The 20,466-nt window shown below is 36.0% G+C and overlaps 3 protein-coding genes across 3 annotated transcripts; 1 reads left to right on the forward strand and 2 right to left on the reverse strand.

Moving 5' to 3' along the window:
* Nucleotides 1–439: 439 nt before the first annotated feature.
* LOC100797597 (cellulose synthase-like protein D5) lies at nucleotides 440–5,061 on the forward strand. Its single transcript, XM_003521535.5, has 3 exons — nucleotides 440–1,482; nucleotides 1,791–2,595; nucleotides 2,909–5,061. Exons 1-3 carry the CDS (start codon nucleotides 608–610, stop codon nucleotides 4,682–4,684), a joined length of 3,456 nt encoding a protein of 1,151 aa, XP_003521583.1. The 5' UTR covers nucleotides 440–607; the 3' UTR covers nucleotides 4,685–5,061.
* A 2,275-nt stretch (nucleotides 5,062–7,336) lies between these two features.
* LOC100798124 (probable galacturonosyltransferase-like 7) lies at nucleotides 7,337–9,439 on the reverse strand. Its single transcript, XM_003521536.5, has one exon. The coding sequence runs from the start codon at nucleotides 9,102–9,104 to the stop codon at nucleotides 8,064–8,066; it is 1,041 nt and encodes a 346-aa protein (XP_003521584.1). The 5' UTR covers nucleotides 9,105–9,439; the 3' UTR covers nucleotides 7,337–8,063.
* A 5,751-nt stretch (nucleotides 9,440–15,190) lies between these two features.
* LOC100798655 (uncharacterized) lies at nucleotides 15,191–15,634 on the reverse strand. Its single transcript, XM_003521537.3, has one exon. It carries the CDS (start codon nucleotides 15,632–15,634, stop codon nucleotides 15,191–15,193), a length of 444 nt encoding a protein of 147 aa, XP_003521585.1.
* Nucleotides 15,635–20,466: the final 4,832 nt, after the last annotated feature.

Below are 20,466 nucleotides of genomic sequence, written 5' to 3' on the forward strand. Positions count from 1 at the left end.
ATATTATTTAAATCATATAATTTTTATTTTATTTTAGAATAGAATAAAATAAAATTCATGATATTATTAATTAATAATTAATAATGTTTTTATAGGAAACATTAATACTATCTTATATCATTCATTACTCGTTAAAGTATGTGAAAAAGAATTTAGACATGAGTATAATGCGTTTCTTGGATTTTTATCACAAGAATTTTCTTTTATTTGATTAAAAATATTCCATTCAAATTTAAAATTTTCTGGCTCCACATTTTTTTTCTCTCCCTCAGCCGTCAAACGGAACCAGATCTACTAAAGAACGAAAGCAACTCCAACTTAAGTAAACCAGCGGTCCAGATCTATCATCTCCAGCTTTCAGTAAATCAACGGTCAAGATCTATCGACCGTTGCATTTAAGTCTGAAAATGTGAACGTTTCTTCACTTTCAAAATCGACCGTTGCTCCTTTCCGAGCTACTTCTACTTCTTCTTCCTAGTCACACTCACTTCAAATTTCCCTTCTTCCTTCAATTCACGTCCTCATGGACCATTGACGATTTTCGTTTTCTCATCACTCTTTCCTTAATCGTTCAGACCTTCTGATTCCGTTTTCTATTTTTAGTAACATGGTGAATACGGCGTCGTCCCCTTCTTCCTCTCCGGTGACCATTACGGTGTCGTCCGGAGGACGACGCCGCAGCATGGGTCTAACCAGTCCTGTTCCACGCGCCTCCGTCTCCGCCAACAACCCCGCTTCCCCTCTCAGGGTTTCCGGCGGCCGCGGCGGCGGCGCGTCTAAAGACGGCGGCATCGAAGAAACCAACACCGAATACGTGTCGTACACAGTCCACATCCCTCCGACGCCGGACCGCAGGCCGCTGACAGCCTCGGAGGACGGTGGAAAGAACAGCACGAGCTTCATCTCCGGCACGATCTTCACAGGAGGGTACAACTCCGTGACGCGCGGCCACGTCATGGAGTGCTCGATGGACAGCGATGCGCAGGCGAAAACGACATCGTTGACGGTTTGCGGAATGATGGGCTGTGACGAGGAAGCGATGAAAGGAAGGCTGTGTGGTGGTGGACCGTGCGAGTGCGGGTTCAAGATCTGCAGAGAGTGTTACTCGGAGTGTGGAGGGAAGTGCCCTGGCTGCAAAGCGCCTTATAAGTATGTGAGCGATGATGATGAGGAAGAAGAAGACGACGTTGAGGGGTCTGAGGGTGAGGATCAGCCTCTGCCTTTGCCTTCGATGGCTGAGTTTAAGTTGGATAAGAGGCTTTCTGTTGTGAAATCGTTCAAGACGCAGAACCATCCTCCTGATTTTGACCACACGAGGTGGCTATTTGAGACCAAGGGGACCTATGGCTATGGAAACGCTGTGTGGCCTAAAGATGGGTGTGGTGCTAATGGGTTTGAACCCCCTCCGGAGTTTGGAGAGAAGGCGAGGAGACCCTTGACTAGGAAGGTTGGAGTTTCAGCTGCTATTATCAGTCCTTATAGGTCTGTCACTTCAAATCTAAAACCTTTTCACCTTTTCTTTTCTGCATTCTTTCTTACTTTTTTTAACATTTTAAATTGCTGTAACATTTTTGTTGTGATCATTCATATTGTGGATAAATGTGGCCGATGTGGTCAAAATTGTTGTCAAATTGTTTTTTAGATGGGTTTAGAATTGGGATCAATTTTTGACTATATGTTTAAGAGACATAGTTATCTGTTTAAAATCTTGATTCTTTCACATGGTTTTAATATGTCTATTTTGGTAGATGCATAAACTAGTCTCTAATAATTCTAATTCTTTTGTTCAGGTTGCTTATTCTGCTGCGTCTTGTTGCCTTGGGTTTATTTCTTACGTGGAGGGTTAGACACCCCAACCATGAAGCGATTTGGCTGTGGGCTATGTCCATAACTTGCGAGCTATGGTTTGCATTTTCTTGGATTCTTGATCAGCTTCCTAAGCTCTGTCCAGTGAACAGAGTCACTGATCTCTCTGTTCTGAAAGAGCGGTTTGAGTCTCCGAACCTGCGAAACCCGAAAGGGAGGTCTGATCTACCAGGAATTGACGTGTTTGTTTCCACAGCAGACCCTGAAAAGGAACCTCCTCTTGTAACCGCCAACACCATTCTCTCGATCCTTGCAGTTGATTATCCAGTGGAGAAGGTTGCGTGTTACTTGTCTGATGATGGTGGAGCTCTGTTGACATTTGAAGCTCTTGCTGAGACTGCTAGCTTTGCTAGAATTTGGGTTCCTTTCTGTCGGAAGCATCACATAGAGCCGCGAAATCCTGAAACGTATTTTGGGCAGAAGCGTGATTTTCTCAAGAACAAGGTCCGGTTGGACTTTGTGAGAGAGAGGAGAAGGGTGAAGAGGGAATATGATGAGTTCAAAGTGAGGATAAACTCATTGCCTGAATCCATAAGGAGAAGGTCTGATGCTTACAATGCTCACGAGGAGTTGCGAGCTAAGAAGAAACAGATGGAAGCAGGTTCCAATGTCTCTGAACCTATTAAGGTTCCTAAAGCTACATGGATGTCCGATGGTTCTCATTGGCCAGGAACTTGGGCATCGGGTGATCAAGACCACTCAAGAGGGGACCATGCTGGTATAATTCAGGTAACTTCTTCAATACTTCTCCATGTTGTGTGTATGGGTGTAACAATATAAAAGGTTTAAAGATGTGTTTAGGCATATAAAATATCATGATCATGATTTTAGTTCATATGTTTAATAAATGACTTGGTTTTAGTTTCTCACTAACACATTTGTCAATGATGCGTGAGACTAAACTCAAACGAATAAGATTATTAAAACTTGTGACATTTTTACGGAACAAAAACATATTTAGTTTAACCTTGGATTTTAACTTTGTGCTATCTTGAATCGTAGATAGGACACTAACACTGAGTTTTTCATGATGTTTGTGCAGGCAATGTTAGCTCCACCAAATGCAGAACCAGAATTTGGTGCAGAAGCTGATGGGGATAACTTGATTGACACAACAGATGTTGATATTAGGCTTCCCATGCTTGTTTATGTGTCTCGTGAGAAGAGGCCAGGATATGATCACAACAAGAAAGCAGGAGCAATGAATGCTCTTGTTCGGACCAGTGCCATCATGTCCAATGGACCATTCATTCTGAATCTTGACTGTGATCACTACATCTACAACTCCTTGGCTATGAGAGAAGGTATGTGCTTTATGCTTGACAGGGGTGGTGATAGGATATGCTACGTTCAGTTCCCTCAAAGATTTGAGGGCATCGACCCCAGTGACAGATATGCAAACCACAACACAGTGTTCTTTGATGTGAGCATGAGAGCTCTTGATGGCTTACAAGGCCCCATGTACGTGGGAACGGGTTGCATATTCCGAAGAACAGCTCTTTATGGATTTAGTCCTCCAAGAGCCACAGAACACCATGGCTGGTTAGGCAGGAGGAAAATCAAGTTGTTTTTGAGAAAGCCAAAGGTGTCAAAAAAGGAAGAGGATGAAATTTGTGTGCCAATAAATGGTGGTTACAATGACGATGATGCAGACATAGAGTCCTTGCTTCTTCCCAGAAGGTTCGGGAACTCTACTTCTCTTGCTGCATCCATTCCTGTGGCGGAATACCAGGGAAGGTTGCTTCAAGATTTGCAAGGAAAGGGAACACAAGGAAGGCCAGCAGGTTCTCTTGCCGTGCCTCGCGAGCCATTGGATGCAGCCACTGTTGCTGAGGCAATAAGTGTGATATCTTGTTTCTACGAGGATAAAACTGAATGGGGCAAACGAGTGGGGTGGATATATGGTTCAGTTACAGAAGATGTGGTCACTGGTTACAGAATGCACAATAGAGGGTGGAGATCAGTGTACTGTGTGACCCAAAGGGATGCTTTCAGAGGAACAGCTCCAATCAACTTGACAGATAGGCTCCACCAAGTGCTTCGATGGGCAACAGGTTCTGTTGAGATTTTCTTGTCAAGGAACAATGCATTGTTGGCAAGTCCTAGAATGAAGTTCCTGCAGAGGGTGGCATATTTCAACGTGGGAATGTACCCTTTCACTTCAATCTTTCTGATTGTCTATTGCTTTCTACCAGCAGTGTCCCTATTTTCGGGGCAGTTTATAGTCCAGTCCCTTAGTGCAACCTTTCTAGTCTTCTTGCTTGGCATCACAATCACACTGTGCTTGCTTGCACTCCTCGAGATCAAGTGGTCAGGAATCACTCTACATGATTGGTGGCGAAATGAGCAGTTCTGGTTGATTGGTGGAACAAGTGCACACCCTGCTGCTGTTTTACAAGGGTTGTTGAAGGTCATAGCAGGAGTGGACATATCATTCACTTTGACCTCAAAGTCAGCCACCCCAGAAGATGGAGATGATGAGTTTGCTGATCTTTATGAGGTGAAGTGGAGCTTTCTAATGGTCCCTCCAATCACTATTATGATGGTGAATTCCATTGCTATTGCTGTGGGGGTAGCCAGGACTTTGTACAGTCCATTTCCACAATGGAGCAGACTAGTAGGAGGGGTGTTTTTCAGCTTCTGGGTTTTGTGCCATCTTTACCCCTTTGCAAAGGGCCTCATGGGAAGGAGAGGGAAGGTTCCTACCATCATCTATGTTTGGTCTGGATTGCTCTCCATTATTATCTCTTTGCTTTGGGTGTACATAAACCCTCCTTCAGGAAGAACACAAGATTACATGAATTTCCAATTCCCTTGAGTTTGAGGGTAGATAGATGAAGTTCCTCTGCTTCATCATCTATGTTTGGTCTGGATTGCTCTCCATTATTATCTCTTTGCTTTGGGTCTGGATTACTCTGCTTCATCATCTCGTAGTAATAGTAGTACTGTGCCTTTGTTGTGCTAGATTGATTACATTCAATTGTGATTATATCTTACTTTCTGTTATGTGTGGGCCACACTCTCAATATGTGTCCGAGAAAAACAAGTAGGTATCTGTTAACTTTTTTTGTTAATATCTCATAATGACTGAGATATTAACTCAATCATTGTAGTTATCAGTTCAATTTTACTGTTAACATCTCAAATGACTGAGATGTGCCCGAGCAATCATTTGTGTCAATCATTCAGGATAAAGTCATGTAATCATTTTCCCTAGTATTTTCACTGAGACGCATGGTAGTAGTATAGGATAATGATTATACCAAATTATTAACCAGAAAGTATATTAATTAGAATTAAACTGACAAAAAACTGAAAGCGTTGAGGAAAATAGTCAGAAAAGTTTTATAAGCTAAAGCTTTCCAAAACTAGCAGTATAAGCTTTTATAAATCATCAAATTGAATTTATTTATAATAAATCCCTTTTCTTAAAAATCATGACAATAATTTTAAAATGTTATATTATAAAAGAGTGGTGACATTACAAAATAATTAGAAAAAGTGATATTCTAAATTTCATAATGCCGAAGAAAATAAATGTATTATCTAGTATCTAGCTTCCCACAGTAAATTGACAATATTGTTGTGGATATTTTTTTATGTTACTAGATTTCTCCTTCCAGGTTTTTTTTTTTTTTTTTTTTGCATTACCATTAATATTTATAAGTTCATCTTTAGATACGCTAAAATAAATAATGTGAATTTGTTATGGTTAAAATAAATAATATAATAATAAAAAAATAAAACTTATGTAATAAAGCATAAAAAGTAAGTTTAATATATATTTTAAGAATAAAAAGATATTCACAATAAATTAGAAGTTAAAACACTAATTGAAATAAGATCTCACAAAATGCTACAGATAACATTTTTTTTAACCAAACATTACTAATTTGATCAATTAAGTTTTTCATCTAGTAAAATAGAACTAGAAGTTAGTTTAAAATGTTGAGAAACATACTCTAAGATTAAAAGTTAAGGTTAGTTGTGTAAAAAAGAGAGTCAAGGTTAGTAATTTTATAAAATCATTATAATTTCAGCTGAATTTAGCATTTAAGATAAAATCATTTAAATGAGAAATTTGATCAAGAAAGTGGTTTGTTAACAAAGAAATTTAATCGTGGCCACAAAAGAGACAAGATACGGTTTGAAAAATCATTATAATGTTTATCGAAATTTATTCTCAAGCAAGGCTGCTCGCATAAGAACAAGATACCATGGACGCTTACCAAATTAGAATTTTGATGAGTATTATTTTTTTCTTTTCGTGCTTAGTATGCAATGATTGATGTAGTCTTTTTGACGCCTAATTGGTACAAAGACCTGTTGTTCACTGGCCAAGACAAAATGTTCATCATCTCTAGTGCTGAAATTGTGTTCTCACTGTCACATAAATATCTCCCTATGATATGACTGGTGAACAATGGGGAATGGAAGTCAATACCGTAACCGTATGCATCCTAAGGAGATAGTGACCAATTTATCAAAATTCTAGGCCTCCATTCAGTGAAAACACTTGGCAGTTTCACCGCACTAAGCTAGTTTTATTTACCTTCAACCCCGTTTACAACAAATGCATGAAAATAACTGATCCCAAGTTCATCAACATGAACCCACAAATACATCAAGTTCTTTTTTAAGGAGTTTTTTTTTTCATGCATATGAGACCATTCCATAAGTCAAGAAATGTGAATAAAATCAGAAAATAAGACCTTGAATAAAGTCATTTAGAAATCCATATTTGGTAGATGATCAAGGGAATAAATTATTACAACCAAACTGACCACGGGTCAGTGCGGTTAACTGCCCAGTGTTCGGCCTCTCTAATGTCCCCCTCTTATGTTTATCTTCACACTCTATACCGTCCAAAACACCTAGATATCAAACCAAAAATTTCTATTTGTTTTAACCTTTTAATTCTTATCAAAGATGTCAACGTAAAAAAAGAAAAAGAAAAACTGATCTTTCATCGTTTGCCTATGGCTTCAGCTCCATCCATAGACATATCCTATACCTTTTATTAGTATATTACATTATCCTAAACTCAACCCAACACGGAGACTTTATAGTTTATTCCCCACTTTAATTTACTACCCAATTATTATGTAGCAACAGCTAGCAAGGCTAAAAGCCAACGACAGCTCACATGCATAAATTTAGAACAGTAATAACAGTATTTTAGACTATATAATTTGTGACAAAACTATGTCTCGATCAAAAATCCTTTTAGCAGTTTACAGCCAGAAAATTTTCGTAGTAAAGAATTACTAAATGTTAAAATTCTTAAAACTTTTATCTGGTCAAAGAGGGAACAAAAAGGCACTCAACTATTACCAATTACAAGTACTGTGAGCGATGACTCTTGCTTTGCAGTTTTCACACAAAAAAATTGTTTAAGAAATCTAGAATTGGACCCCAAAACATCTCAGGTTTTTTTTTTAAAAAACAACAAAACATCTCAGTTGAGGAAACGTTTAAAAGCATGAACGACATCCGGGCCCCTCATCCAATAGTAGCAGAAGTAACAATCGAGCTTGATTTGCTACACACTCCTAGCTATCAGAATCTTTTATATATTTTTTTTATTTGAAAAATTGAACTATCGAACAATGTCAGAACCCCCCACCCCCGAGTTGGGAAGAAAATGCGGCAAGCACATATCCAAATGATGGAAGAGAAAACAGAACACAGATAATTGGCAGCGATGCAAAGGACAATGAAAAAGGAAGGCATAGTTTGAAAATGTCCCTCAGATTCCCCGCGAACACAATCCAGAGGCTCGTTGTCGTTGGATTGTTCTCATGCCTCATTTAGCAGCACTGCCGGCTATACTGGATGCTTCATAACTTTCCTTTTGCCAACACATAAAATAAAAAGACTCTATCGTTAGATTCGCGAATGCAGTAAATGTGATTCAGACCCACAAGTTTTTTTTTCCCAGAATCAAAATCAACTAACTACTCACTCGAACATCAGCCAGAACAGTACTAACAATAACTTTTACAAACTAGACACCTGAATCTAATTACGACGGCTTCAACATATATAACCAGCTAGTGTTCTTTAAATATTTATTTTTTCTTCTAACAATTAGTATTTATTATAATAAACAAACTTAACTTAATAAAATTCAACAATTTATTTTCAAATCAGGAATGACTAATGAATGTATGTATGTAGCATGCAGCAAGAATTAGTTAAGACGATGGGTGTGTATACAAGTCAAAAGGAGCCCATAGAGAATCCAGAGGGCAAGGCCGTTTGGAGCTTAAACGGAGCCATGGCTTACCGCTACCGGACCAATGCAACAAACTAACCGGACCAGGGTGCAAGTCACGGCAACTACCCTTCACGTTATCCCCGCCCAAACCGTGCTGGTTCCACCGGTGCTCAATAGGTGCCACGTGTCCCGCGAACACCAGCAAAAACGGCGGCAGAGAACCAAGCTCATAGATCCTATCACTCTTCTGAATCTCCATCCAACGCTCAATTCTCTTCGTGTATCCTTCCTTCCTCCACTTCACCAGATCCATCACCATCACCCCCGTGTTGAAGTAGCACGCCCTCCGCTGCGCGAACGTCCCCGACAACCTCGACTCAGACCAGAACCCCGCCGTGAAATACTTGGTGAAGTTCGCGTGGCAGTACTCCGGCGCGCCGATGGCACGCGAGTCCAGACTCGCGCTCCACAGTTTCGCCACGTCATCCACTACCACCAGATCGGAGTCCAAGTAAATCACCCTCTCCACGCAACTCTCCAGAAGGTCAACGAGGTAATTTCTCGCGTAATTGAGAGGCTGCTCCAGCGCCTGCCGCACGGAGGAGGAGATCAAGTGAGCGACGATGTTCGGATCGAAGAAATAGACGTTGAATTTCAGGTTTGGGAACGTGGACTCAACTAGGGTTTGGAGGTTGGTGTCGGAGACGAGGAAATGGAAGAAGATGTTCTCCGGACAGAGGGAGTTGTGGAGGATGGAGTGCACGGCGGCGATTGAGCCGCGGAGGTAGTCGACGTCGAGGGTTATGGCCACGTGGACCAAGGAAGGGTCGCAGACGGTGGTGGTTTGGCCGGAAACAGAAGCGCATTCGGCGGCATTGCGGAAAGGAGGGGCTTTCCGGAAGGAAAATCGGTGGGAGGATCGAATGGCTTCGGATTGGAAGGAGGGGGAGAGAATAACAAGAACAGTCACGAACATTGCGGCGGAGAAAAACCCCGAGAATCTCGTTATCCGCAACATTTTCTTATTGTTTATTGCCCCCTCCTCCGTTATAGTTTCCTTCCCTTACGAATTGGGGGAGAGGAATCCATGGGGTTGGGTGCTAACGTGCGCACACTGGCGCTTTCTAATCTTCCATTGTTGAAAGCATATACTACTAATCTGTGACAAATGTTGGAACGGAAATGGGGCGATAAGGCAGGGAGTGGTGCAGAAAGGCTGCCTTTTCTTTCCAGCTTGCCGATTGCGGTTTCCACTTTACACCACTCAAATGCGCCTTTCATTACTGTAATTGGTAAGTAACCCAATTAAATTTAAATCCGGATATTAACATTTTTATTTTTTGTAAAAGCTACTACTTACAAATAACAGCTGTCCTTGTCTTTTCTGGAATTGACTATATTTTCCCCTGCAAGTGCACATACCATTTTCAAACCCCGTGTCTTTTCCTCGCTCGAGTGGATTATACGAAAATCCACATTTTAAAAAAAATTAAATTCTTATATTTTTAATAAAGATTTCAATATAAATTTAATGTTAAAACGAATCTAAACATACATTTTAGCTATTACATTGTGTTAAAAGGGTAATTTAATATCTCTAATCTGTGATCAAGAGGTTTACTAATTAACTTTTTAAATAAGCATAATTATTGTTGTCTATAAATAAGTTCAATATATGTTGTAATTGATATAACTTCTCAATAATACAATTTTATATATTCTTGTTTGTTTAGCTCTATCTTTCCTCTCGATCTAACATTTGGTATCAAGAGCAAAGAATCCTATGGAGACTTTGCTGCAAGAATGACTCTTAACACTCAAAGCTTTGCCACCATCCTCCCCATCCTCGATGGCAAGAATTGGGAAAATCTAGATGAAGGCGATCCTCCGCTATCAAGATGTCATGGACATCATGAAAGAAGGCTACCCAAGCCTTCCTGAAGAGGCCACGAAGGCATAGAAAGCTATCCACAAGGAGAACAAGAAGAGAGACTGCAAGGCAATGTGTCTTCTTCACCAGTGGATATTCCCCAATTTGAGAAGACGGCATGAGTTCCAACTTCCAAAGAAGCATGGGACATTTTGGAAAAGGGAAATGCCGATGCAAATCAATTGAAGAAAGTAAGGTTGCAAACCATGAGGCATCAGTACAAGCTAATGCAAATGGAGGATACAGAAAAGATTGCAGATTTCTTCAAGCAGATTATCAAGTTGATGAATTCGATGAAATTGTGTGGCGAAACGATCACAGAATCCACGATTGTTGAAAAAATATCGCGAACTCTAACCCTAAGATTCGATCATATCGTTGTAGCGATTGAGGAATCCAGAAATATAGAGTCTCTGAAAATTGAAGAACTTCAAGGATCCCTTGAAGCCCATGAGCAACGACTCAATGAAAGAACCACTAAGAGGCACACAGATCAGGCATTGCAAGCACAAACTCACAGAAGAGGAGGAAGCAGTGGTAGAAGCTACAACAAAACACGAGGTAGGGGTAGAGATCCAAGATCAAATGCTGGAAAGGCTCCTCAACAGCAAGAACCTGAAAAACATGACTCAAAACAACCTGAATCGTCCAATGGTAAAGGAAGGTACAGGCAGTATAGAGGAGGAAAAAAAAGATTTGATAAAAAGAGGCTTAAATGCTTCAATTGTGGCAAAATTGGGCATTTCTCTGCAAAATGACAAGCACTAACTCAAAATCAGTCCAAGGGGAGACAAGATCCAGAAGCAAACTTGGCAAAAGGTGAAGATGTTGATGTAGAAGACAACACCTTGTTATTGATGATGACGACAAATACTGAGGCTGGAAACGATGATTCTTGGTATCTTGACTCAGGATGCTCCAATCATATGACTGGACATAAAGAATGGTTGGTGAATTTTGATATGAAGAAGAGAAGCAAGGTCAAATTCACAGACAATAGAGTCATTGAAGCAAAAGGAACTGATGATGTGCTTATCCAATGGAAAGATGGAGGCTAGGCCTTGATAACAGAGGTTTTGTATGTTCCCACAATGAAGAACAATCTGTTAAGCATTGGTCAGTTACTGCAGAAAGGATTCAGCATGAACCTCCATGATGGCACAATGGAGATCTTTGACAGAATCTAGAAGAAAATATTGAAGGCCAAAATCTTAGAGAATAGGACCTTCCAAGTGAAGCTAGGAGCATTTGATTCTCAGTGCCTAAATGCAGAAACCAAATCAGATGAGTCTTGGCTTTGGCACACAAGGTATGGAAATCTCAATTTCAAAGATTTAAACCTTCTACATGCAAAAGATATGGTGACTGGTTTGCCACAATTTAGAATCCCCAAATTTGTTTGTGACCATTGCATGATTAGCAAACAAACAAGAGCATCCTTTAGCAATTACACACCCATTAGAGCCAATGATTTACTACATGTAGTGTACTCCGATGTTTGTGGACCATTTGAGGTTCCCTCTCTAGGTGGGATTAGGTTTTGTGTCTTTTGTGGATGAATTTAACAGGAAAATATGGACATACTTACTCAAGGTTAAGAGTGAAGTATTTAAGAACCTGAAGAAATTGACAACCATGATTGAAAAAAAAATCAGGGAAGAAGTTAAAGATCCTTAGAACAAATGGAGGAAGAGAGTTCAACTCTAGAGAAATTGAAGCCTTTTGCACAGACAAAGGCATCCTATAAGAAGAAACAAAACCATCATGAACATGGTAAGGAGCATTTTGAGAGGAAAGAACCTACCTAAAGCCCTATGGGGAGAAGCAGTTATCACAACAACATATGTACTGAATAGGTGCCCCATACAACAACTTAAAAATCAAGTACCAGAAGCTGTATGGTTAGGGAAAACACCATCTGTGAAGCATATGAGAGTTTTTGGCTCAACATGTTACAGACATATTCCTGATCAAACAAGGAAGAAATTAGATGACAAGAGTGAACACATGATCTTTGTTGGCTACAATCCCACAGGGTCATATAAACTCTTAAATCCAAGAACGAATCAAATAGTTTTCAGTAGGGATGTGCAATTTAATGAGCTGAACACATGGAGGGTGTTTTTTAGCAGTGTTCAGTATTGTATAAGTTTAGAGCTTTTAAATTATAGGAGGGTGTTAAAAGGGTAATTCAATACTACCTCTAGTCTATAACCAAGAGGTTTACTGGTTAACTTTTTAAATAGGCATAATTACTATTGCCTATAAATAGGCTCAATTGTAATTGATATAACTTCTCAATAATACAATTTCATATATCTCTATTTTTTAGTTATATTTTTCCTCTGGTTCTAACACATTTAATAATTAGCTTGTTTATATAAATAGTTATACTTAACTTTCAAAAAAGTAAGACCTATGATTTTTAAAGGATAATTTAATTGTGTTCAAATGTCAAATAAATTATTAAAAAATTCCAAATTTATTTGTATCTCATGTCTATTTTTCTTTATTTTAATTCAACTATTTCTCTCATTTTTTTCTCTTTCACACAACGAAACTATCCCTAAAATCATTAAGCCATGTTTGTTAATGTATGTTAAATAGACAAATAACATTTTGTTGCTCTCGCATTCACTGCCTAGGAAAATGAGAAATTACTTTGAAAAACACGCATCAGAATTTCTAACGGGATTTCAAATACACCTAGTTACAGAGTAATCCTTAAAATAATTTTTTTTCTTCTTAATATTCTAAATTTTATTACAACTCGAAGAATCAAATCCATCAACCTTACTAAGTTACTATGCTGCTAAATCTACAGGGCTACCAAGCATCCTAAACTCTACCGTCTTTCTTATTCTAAGTTTGTGGCAAAGAGTGTTTAGAGTATCTTTAATGGGTCTTAAGCTGAATTCTTGAGTTTAATGATTTCTGTCGATCAAATATAGTTATATTTAAGAGTTTTTTTTTTTTGCTGGAAGTTGTATTTCAAGAAAAAATTTTCCTAATAACTTTTCTTTTTTCAAAAAGTAATTCTTTTTATGTAAGTAAAATTCAAAAATAAAAAATTGGATTCTATCAATAGAAAAAAATGACATTTTTTTACATCCTACGTGACATTATGTAATTTGTAAAAAAAAAAGTGATCTAAAAACTCAAAATAATTTTTTTCATTTAGAGATGCTTTTAGTCAATACGTGGATTATCGGTTTGAGGGCTTTGCAAGGATGTAGAAAAGAGATACCCACATTTCGAGAACAAGAGGTAAAAGCTAAGAATCAAATTGTGAGTTTGGAAGTTAAAGTCTCTTTTAGCCAGGTCTTTTATCTTTACTTTTGTATCGTATAAGTAACAATCATGAATTGTGAGTCAATGTTTCATTCTCCTTTCAGAAGCTAGATAAAATTTTACGGTAGATAGGTGAGTTGTACTCCAAACTAAATGCAAAATTTATTGTAATTTGTAGATTATAAATCAGATTAAAAAAAAAAAGGCATTTGACAATATACAAATGCACCCCTTTATCACATGTGGAGTTTTATATAATACTATCATGCATCTTCAATATCATCATGGCCCCTTTATTTAACTCTCACCCATACAAAGATATTGCCAACTCCTTGTTATTATAATATTAATTTATGGAACATGAATATCATCAACTCGTTATAATTGAGTAATTAATCATTTTGTCAATCAAACTATGGACAGATGATAAAAATACCCTTCATCTTTTAAAACTGTCAATTTCACCCAATTTTTCATTAAAATATGGATAAATTAATTTTTCTAAACTATTTGACAAATTTTTCATTAAATGAGTTGAATTGAAATGATGAATTGATTTCTGTTTGAAAATTAGCGTGTGGTCACACCTAGATGTTGAAGTCTCACATCAAATAAAGATAGTGTCGAGATAAATTATATAAATGGAGAACAATCCTCATCTTACAAGTCGGTTTGATAGGGTTGAGTTAAAACCCAGACTCTCAACATGGTATCATAGCTCATGTTTGTTACCCTCTAGGTAGAGGGGTGTGTTAAAAATTTTTCATCCAACCCAACCATATTAAAACATGAAAAATACTTAATATTTAATGAGATTTAACCCATTAAAAAAAATAAACATGGTTTTTAAAATGACTATTACAACTTACAAGAATACAATCATTCTATACATGGCAATAACCAGATTTTTTATACACTATTAGTAATTCAATTAAATTCGTATTTAATCATTCTTAATCTTTAATTTTGTTTATTTATTTTCAACATCTAACCTTTGGGACAAAATATGTTTCATTTATATAATTTTTATATTTTTTCTAATTTATTTATTTTATATTTTTATATATTTAGCTCAATATCATAACTTGACCAGTTGTTACGAAGTCTAAATATTCCTGACAAATGATATCATAATTTGAAGTAGGAGGCCCAACCCGATCCGGTCCAAATATTCCTGACAAATGATATATCTACTTTTTTTTTTCTAAGTACATTCTCCTTCTCTATTTTATTTGGATTATGACTTAAATGACCTTCTTTTTTTCTCACACTGACGCATACTATGTGAATTGGACTTGACTACACATGCTGAACAATGGTTGGAATTTGGAATGATTCAATCGTATTGTGAATTGTAATATGCATTCTGCTGCACATATTCGTACAATCATAACAACCAAGCTACACATATGGTAACGTCATGATGCAACGACGTCATTAATTACAATCCAGGTCTAACTGGGAAGGGAAGAATCCAGGTACGTAGTTGATGCAATGCAACTTTATTAAAAAAATTAAAAGCAAAAGCCCAAGTAAAATTAGAAAAAACAAAACGGAAAAGATGGAAAGATTGGAATATGAAGCGTGGGGGAGAAGGAGAGAAGTTAAGCCAAACTTAGCTTAACAGAATTTTCTATTTATTTTTACTTAATAATTTTTTTATCTCAATTATAAAAATATAACTTCATTTTCCTTTTTTTCTTTATTATTTGTATTGTTTTAGAAATCATGGATATCTCTCAGAGAGAGGGGTTCTTTATTATTTGTATAAAAAAATAGTAAAAACAGTTTTTCTTTTACTATTTCTATACAAATGCTTAAATTATACTGTAATGAAAATAAAGTGACATTTTTATGATTAAAAATAAAAGATAAAAAAATTCTCAGAAGGTGGTAACCATTGTTGTTGTGGCATGTTTGGGTGTTGGATCTCTTGGCAGCAACTGTCCCTGTGCCATAATCAAGGACTTGTACATATGCATGATCATCCTCTGGTCGTACTCCTTTGGCGGTGGGGCCCTCTCGAAGCCACCCTTGGCGGTGGACGCGGCGTCTCCGCCGTAGCCGACGGCGAAGGCACCCATGGAGTTAGCAATACCCAGCATCATCCTCACGTAGGCGTCTCTGACCCACAGCACTAACTTCTTTGGGGAAGAGATTTTGTGAATTCTCATCTTAGGAGCCATCTTTATGCGCCATCTCCACCTTCTTTGGCACCCTCCAAGTTGAACCGTTTCCTTCTTTCGCCGATCCGACACGTGTAATCTTTGGTATCCCCTAATGCTTCTTCTCCAGTACTTCTTCAAACCCATTGAGATACCTTCCATTGCGCTCTCTCTTGCTCAAACACACACAAAAAAAGTATAGGGATCGGAAGAAGATGAGGTAGTAGGGTGGGTAAGAATGTGAGGAGGGGAGATAATGAAGTTTGGTACACGTTGATGCTCTTTATATATATTTGCTAGACACTATAATAGTGTAATTATCTTTAAAGAAAAATAAATAAAAGAGGAAAGGAAAATCATATATGTGAGAAATAGTACTACATTGTAATTGAAAAAAATAAATAGAAAAAGATAAAAAAATGTAGAATGGAATAATGAACAATGCCAACGTTCAAAATTTTATGTACCTAAATAGAAATTATTAGATTGTCTTTAACTACCACCTATTCATATTCTTAATTAACATTTTAAAAACATATGTTTAAGTTTTAATTTAAAAAAAAAAGAAGACAGTTTGCAAGTTTGAGTTAGACTCCTCTTCTTGGAGTGAAACAACAAATGTAGGTAGTGTTTGAAACTGAAAATGTCTTTTGAGTTCGAAATTTTCTGTGTCTTATACTGGAATATCATTTTCTTCTCTAAAATTTTGCTGAGAAAAAATAATTCATAGAAATATAAAGATAAATATATCACTACATATACGATCATTTTTCACTTTAAAACACGTATAGTACTATTTGAAAGAAAAAAAAAATCAAATTAATTAAATATTCGACTATATCCGTATTACTTGGCACATTAATTTTTCTCACGAACGTCACTTTCCAGTTTCCACTTTCCATAACAAATTAAACAGAGTAGGCTTAAGTCTCACCAGTATCCTGTTGGACTAATATATTTCTTTTTTCGGCACTAGGATCATAATTAAATCCATGATCCTGCTCACAACTATCCATGCATTCATGGTAGCATTAGTTTCGTGGGAAAAGCTATTTAGTCAAATGTTTACGTCACGTAACATTTAATAATAATAATAACAATAATAATATTATTATTATTATATTTCTCCACCTTTTATTTTTGTCAGTACTCCTCATTACCCAATATGAAATAGGCGAGTCGCATCTAAATAATGTAAGTGGGAAGGAATCAGCACGTAGGAAAAGAATAACAGTTCAAGACTAGTTATACTTGAAGTTAATGTATACTTGGTTCTGTAAGTAATATATGCATTAATAATGAAAAAAAAATTGAACTGTCATTTTTTCATTATTGAGGAAATATTTTGTATTATTTAATAATAAATTATCATTTATAATAAATTTGTTACTTTAATGATAAATTATTTTAATAATAAGTTAAGGTCACATAAACATTTAAAATATTTATTAAATGTTTTAGATTATTTTAAAAATGATTAAATAATATTTTCATTGAGTTAATATTTTTATTTTATGTTAGGTAAAAAGAGAAATAGTGAGAGAAAAACAGAAAATAGACTCTGGAATGGAGAACAAGAGGTGGGGTAGCTTCTTAAAGTTGACTTTTGAAGTGCAATACAAGTTGTCTTGATGAATGAAGTCCGCGAGCAAGAGCTGTTGTCTCCTGCGTCTTTCTGCTAGTTGGTAGTTGAGAAGATGAGAATCGCCTCCCATATCTTGTGTTACGGTGCATTCTTGGCCTTTATTATTATAAGCTTGCTTAGTCGATTTGCATTCGGATAAAAAAATTAAATATATGTTTAAAATATGTTTTAATAATTTTTTAAAAACCCATCCGTTTTGAATTTGGGAAAATTATTTTTTTGAATACATGTTTTTATTGACACAATTTTTACTTGAATAGACCTTAAGAAGAAAACCAAAAACCCAACTTTCAACGAATTAATGTCCTGCGCAGCATGTAGGTATAACCGTATAAATGCGGTCGGCATGTACGTGAAAGAGGTCAATTAATATTAGCGAAGTTGCGTTTCAAATGGGGTAACTATCTGCGAACCAGATTAGTAATTTCAAATAAATGACTCTCTCCCTAAATAGTAAATTCCTATATTTCTTAAGGAGCACATTTATTTTTGTTTCTCATTGAATTCAATAACTATACCGCTAACACATGAATACATTAAAGTGAGTTTATTTCAATTTAATAAGAGGTTTTAAGTTTTTAGTAATAAGAATACAATTGTATTAAATATTTATAAGTTAAAGTTTTATTATTTATTATTTATAATAATCATATTTGACTTGAAGAAAATTATATCTAGTAAAAAAATATATGTGATGTAGAAAAAAATCCAAAATTAGTTATAGAAATCATACTAATTTTACGAATTAATATAAAATTGTTATATATGTGGGGAAATACAGTAATTTAGTACTCCTAAAATAGTAAGCAATAATTTCCAATTGTTATTATTTCCTATTTCTTACTTACCAACGAGAATTTTCCAATTACCGTGTCTTCGCTTGAGTTACTATATTTATTAGACATACTTCCAGCACTGGCGGTTATTAATTGAGTTGACATTGTCCGAGACTCTCGTGTATGCATAGTCATACAACTTAATAGCAACATACTACTCTGCAAAAAAGAAATAAAAAATAATAATCTTATATACTATGAGTTATTCATCAGGTTTATTCTTGCCGATGTGGATTTTGTTCAATAAAAATTAAACTATTAAAGTTTTGTTACAGTTAGTCTAATATATAAGTTTCGCTAAACCGATACTCATTTCGGTTAGTTAGTTAGATGAAGCTACTCATTTCGGTTAGTTAGTTAGATGAAGCTAAAATCCTTTTGTATATATACTTATAGAATGATTTAATTTTCTTAGTCATTCAATTCCTTCAACTCAATAATAGAGGCATAGTTATACAACTTTTTCCCCATTTCGTTTTTTTTTTTTTTTTTTTACTTTAACGATGTTCGTTTTCTTCTTCACTTTCTTTGACTTTATATCTACCACAATTCACAAAACTTACCAAATCACTTTAATGTAAACTCACTTACCAAAAATATTGATAGGGCAACAATTATTTGAAGATGATTTGGTCAATTAGGACTAGAGACGAACTTTATGTGCTTGATGCTTGCTAGGCCCTTAAATACTTCCAAATATATATTTTTTGTGAATGATGCAATTTTTTGGCCAGATTTTTGTTTTAGCATTATATTTGTGAGAAAACTTGCCAACTCATTTCAATGTAATAAACTTATCTTGTTGCTTCATGCTTGATTCAAGATATCAATACTTCGAAGATGATTGAGTTAGTCATAGGCGGGCTTTATGTACTCCATACTCCCTAAACCCTCAATATTCCTAAATTTTCCTCACGTTTCCTCTAAAACAAAACTAGCTATTACGAATTTCTTCAACTAAACAGAAGAGGCGCCCCTACTAATTGTATAATTCTAAATTGACTTAGATTCTTGACTTATTCCTTGCTCATGGACACATGGGCTCCTTATGTGTTACATTTCTTCATGAGCATCTTTACCCATAAAAAAAACATTTGTTCATGAGCATAAATAATTTTTTTTATGATAGTTGACGAGTTTCAAATAACATCAAATATTCATTCTCTGTTTTCATTAATTGAAGAAACTCAAATTAACACTAAAATAAAATGCATACAAATAGATAATGATCCAAAGTTCTTTGTGACAAAACTCTACAAGATAGAGAGCATCATCCACCAAACATCACGTGAGGAAATCCCACAACAAATGGAAAAGTTGGAGAAAAAAAAGAAGTAAAAACCCATTTTCAATGAGACTAAGTCTTATTTTAAAATTTTGTTGTCTCTCATGTAATTTCCTTAGTCTCAAAATTGACACCAATGGTTTCCTACTACGAGACCTTCACATTCCATCTGTGGACTTAGACTTCCTCTCACTTCCCACGCCTAATGATGCCTCATAACTAGAATGAGCATTCTCAATCTCTTTTCTTGACCTAGGAAACGCACAGAGTCAAACGACCTGTCACATGCCTCTAAGATTACCATAACATTATCCACCTACTATCTCCTATCATCTATCATGTATTATATTGTTCATCCTTTTTGTTTCCTGTTCAAAACTCATACCTAAACACAAATATTTCACGTGACCTATGTTCAAGTTGTTTTGACATGATTACTAGGTGCAAGCAATGGAGGTTGAAATTAGCTACTAGAATAAAGCTAGAATTGGGAGTTCACCTATTAACACGAAGGCAAGGAAACATTAATATGCAAATTAGTATATAGGATAAAGTTTCGGTGTATTAATTTGCAATACTAATGTTATTGGGTACCTTCTCAGTACTAAAGGCCAAGATGAGTATTATGACAAAATTTGTAGAATATGCCTCCAGTCAAGCCTAGCTTTTACAAGTAAATAAAGCATTTCTCCACGAAAAAATTGCACAGGAAAGTGTAAATAAACTTTGTTAGCTGTAAAAGAAGATCTAACCTTTAGTTTTAATGATAACAAACAAAAAAAAGACTATTATATTTTGTAAAAGACCAATAATCTTCTTGTACTTCAAATATTTGATGTATTCATTTGATTTAGAAGCAACTTGGTGTGTCCCACTTCACTTCGTTTGTTAGCATACTCAAAGTTTCACCTGCAACATCCTTCGTCTTATAAGAAGACCTTCAAGATTTCAAAGCATCTCGAAAATGTAAATGCAGCCTTGGAGTATCTCCAGCTTGAGCTTTTTCTATTAAGTAACCAAATCTTCAACCACTCTTTGTAGTTTCAATTTGTGAAATTAAGCCTAACATCTATGTGGGGTTGATGGCTTGATTTGAACTAGCTAGTGAGTAATTCCAAATCTCAATTACAAACAAGAAAATTGGTGGGTAATATCATTTTCAAAGTAGCAAACTAGTATCAAGAACAGGATGAAAATAGGCAAGTTTGTCACTGGGTTTCTCCAAGTA

This window comes from Glycine max, chromosome 3 (assembly GCF_000004515.6).
Source record: "Glycine max cultivar Williams 82 chromosome 3, Glycine_max_v4.0, whole genome shotgun sequence".
Classification (NCBI taxonomy): Eukaryota; Viridiplantae; Streptophyta; class Magnoliopsida; order Fabales; family Fabaceae; genus Glycine; species Glycine max.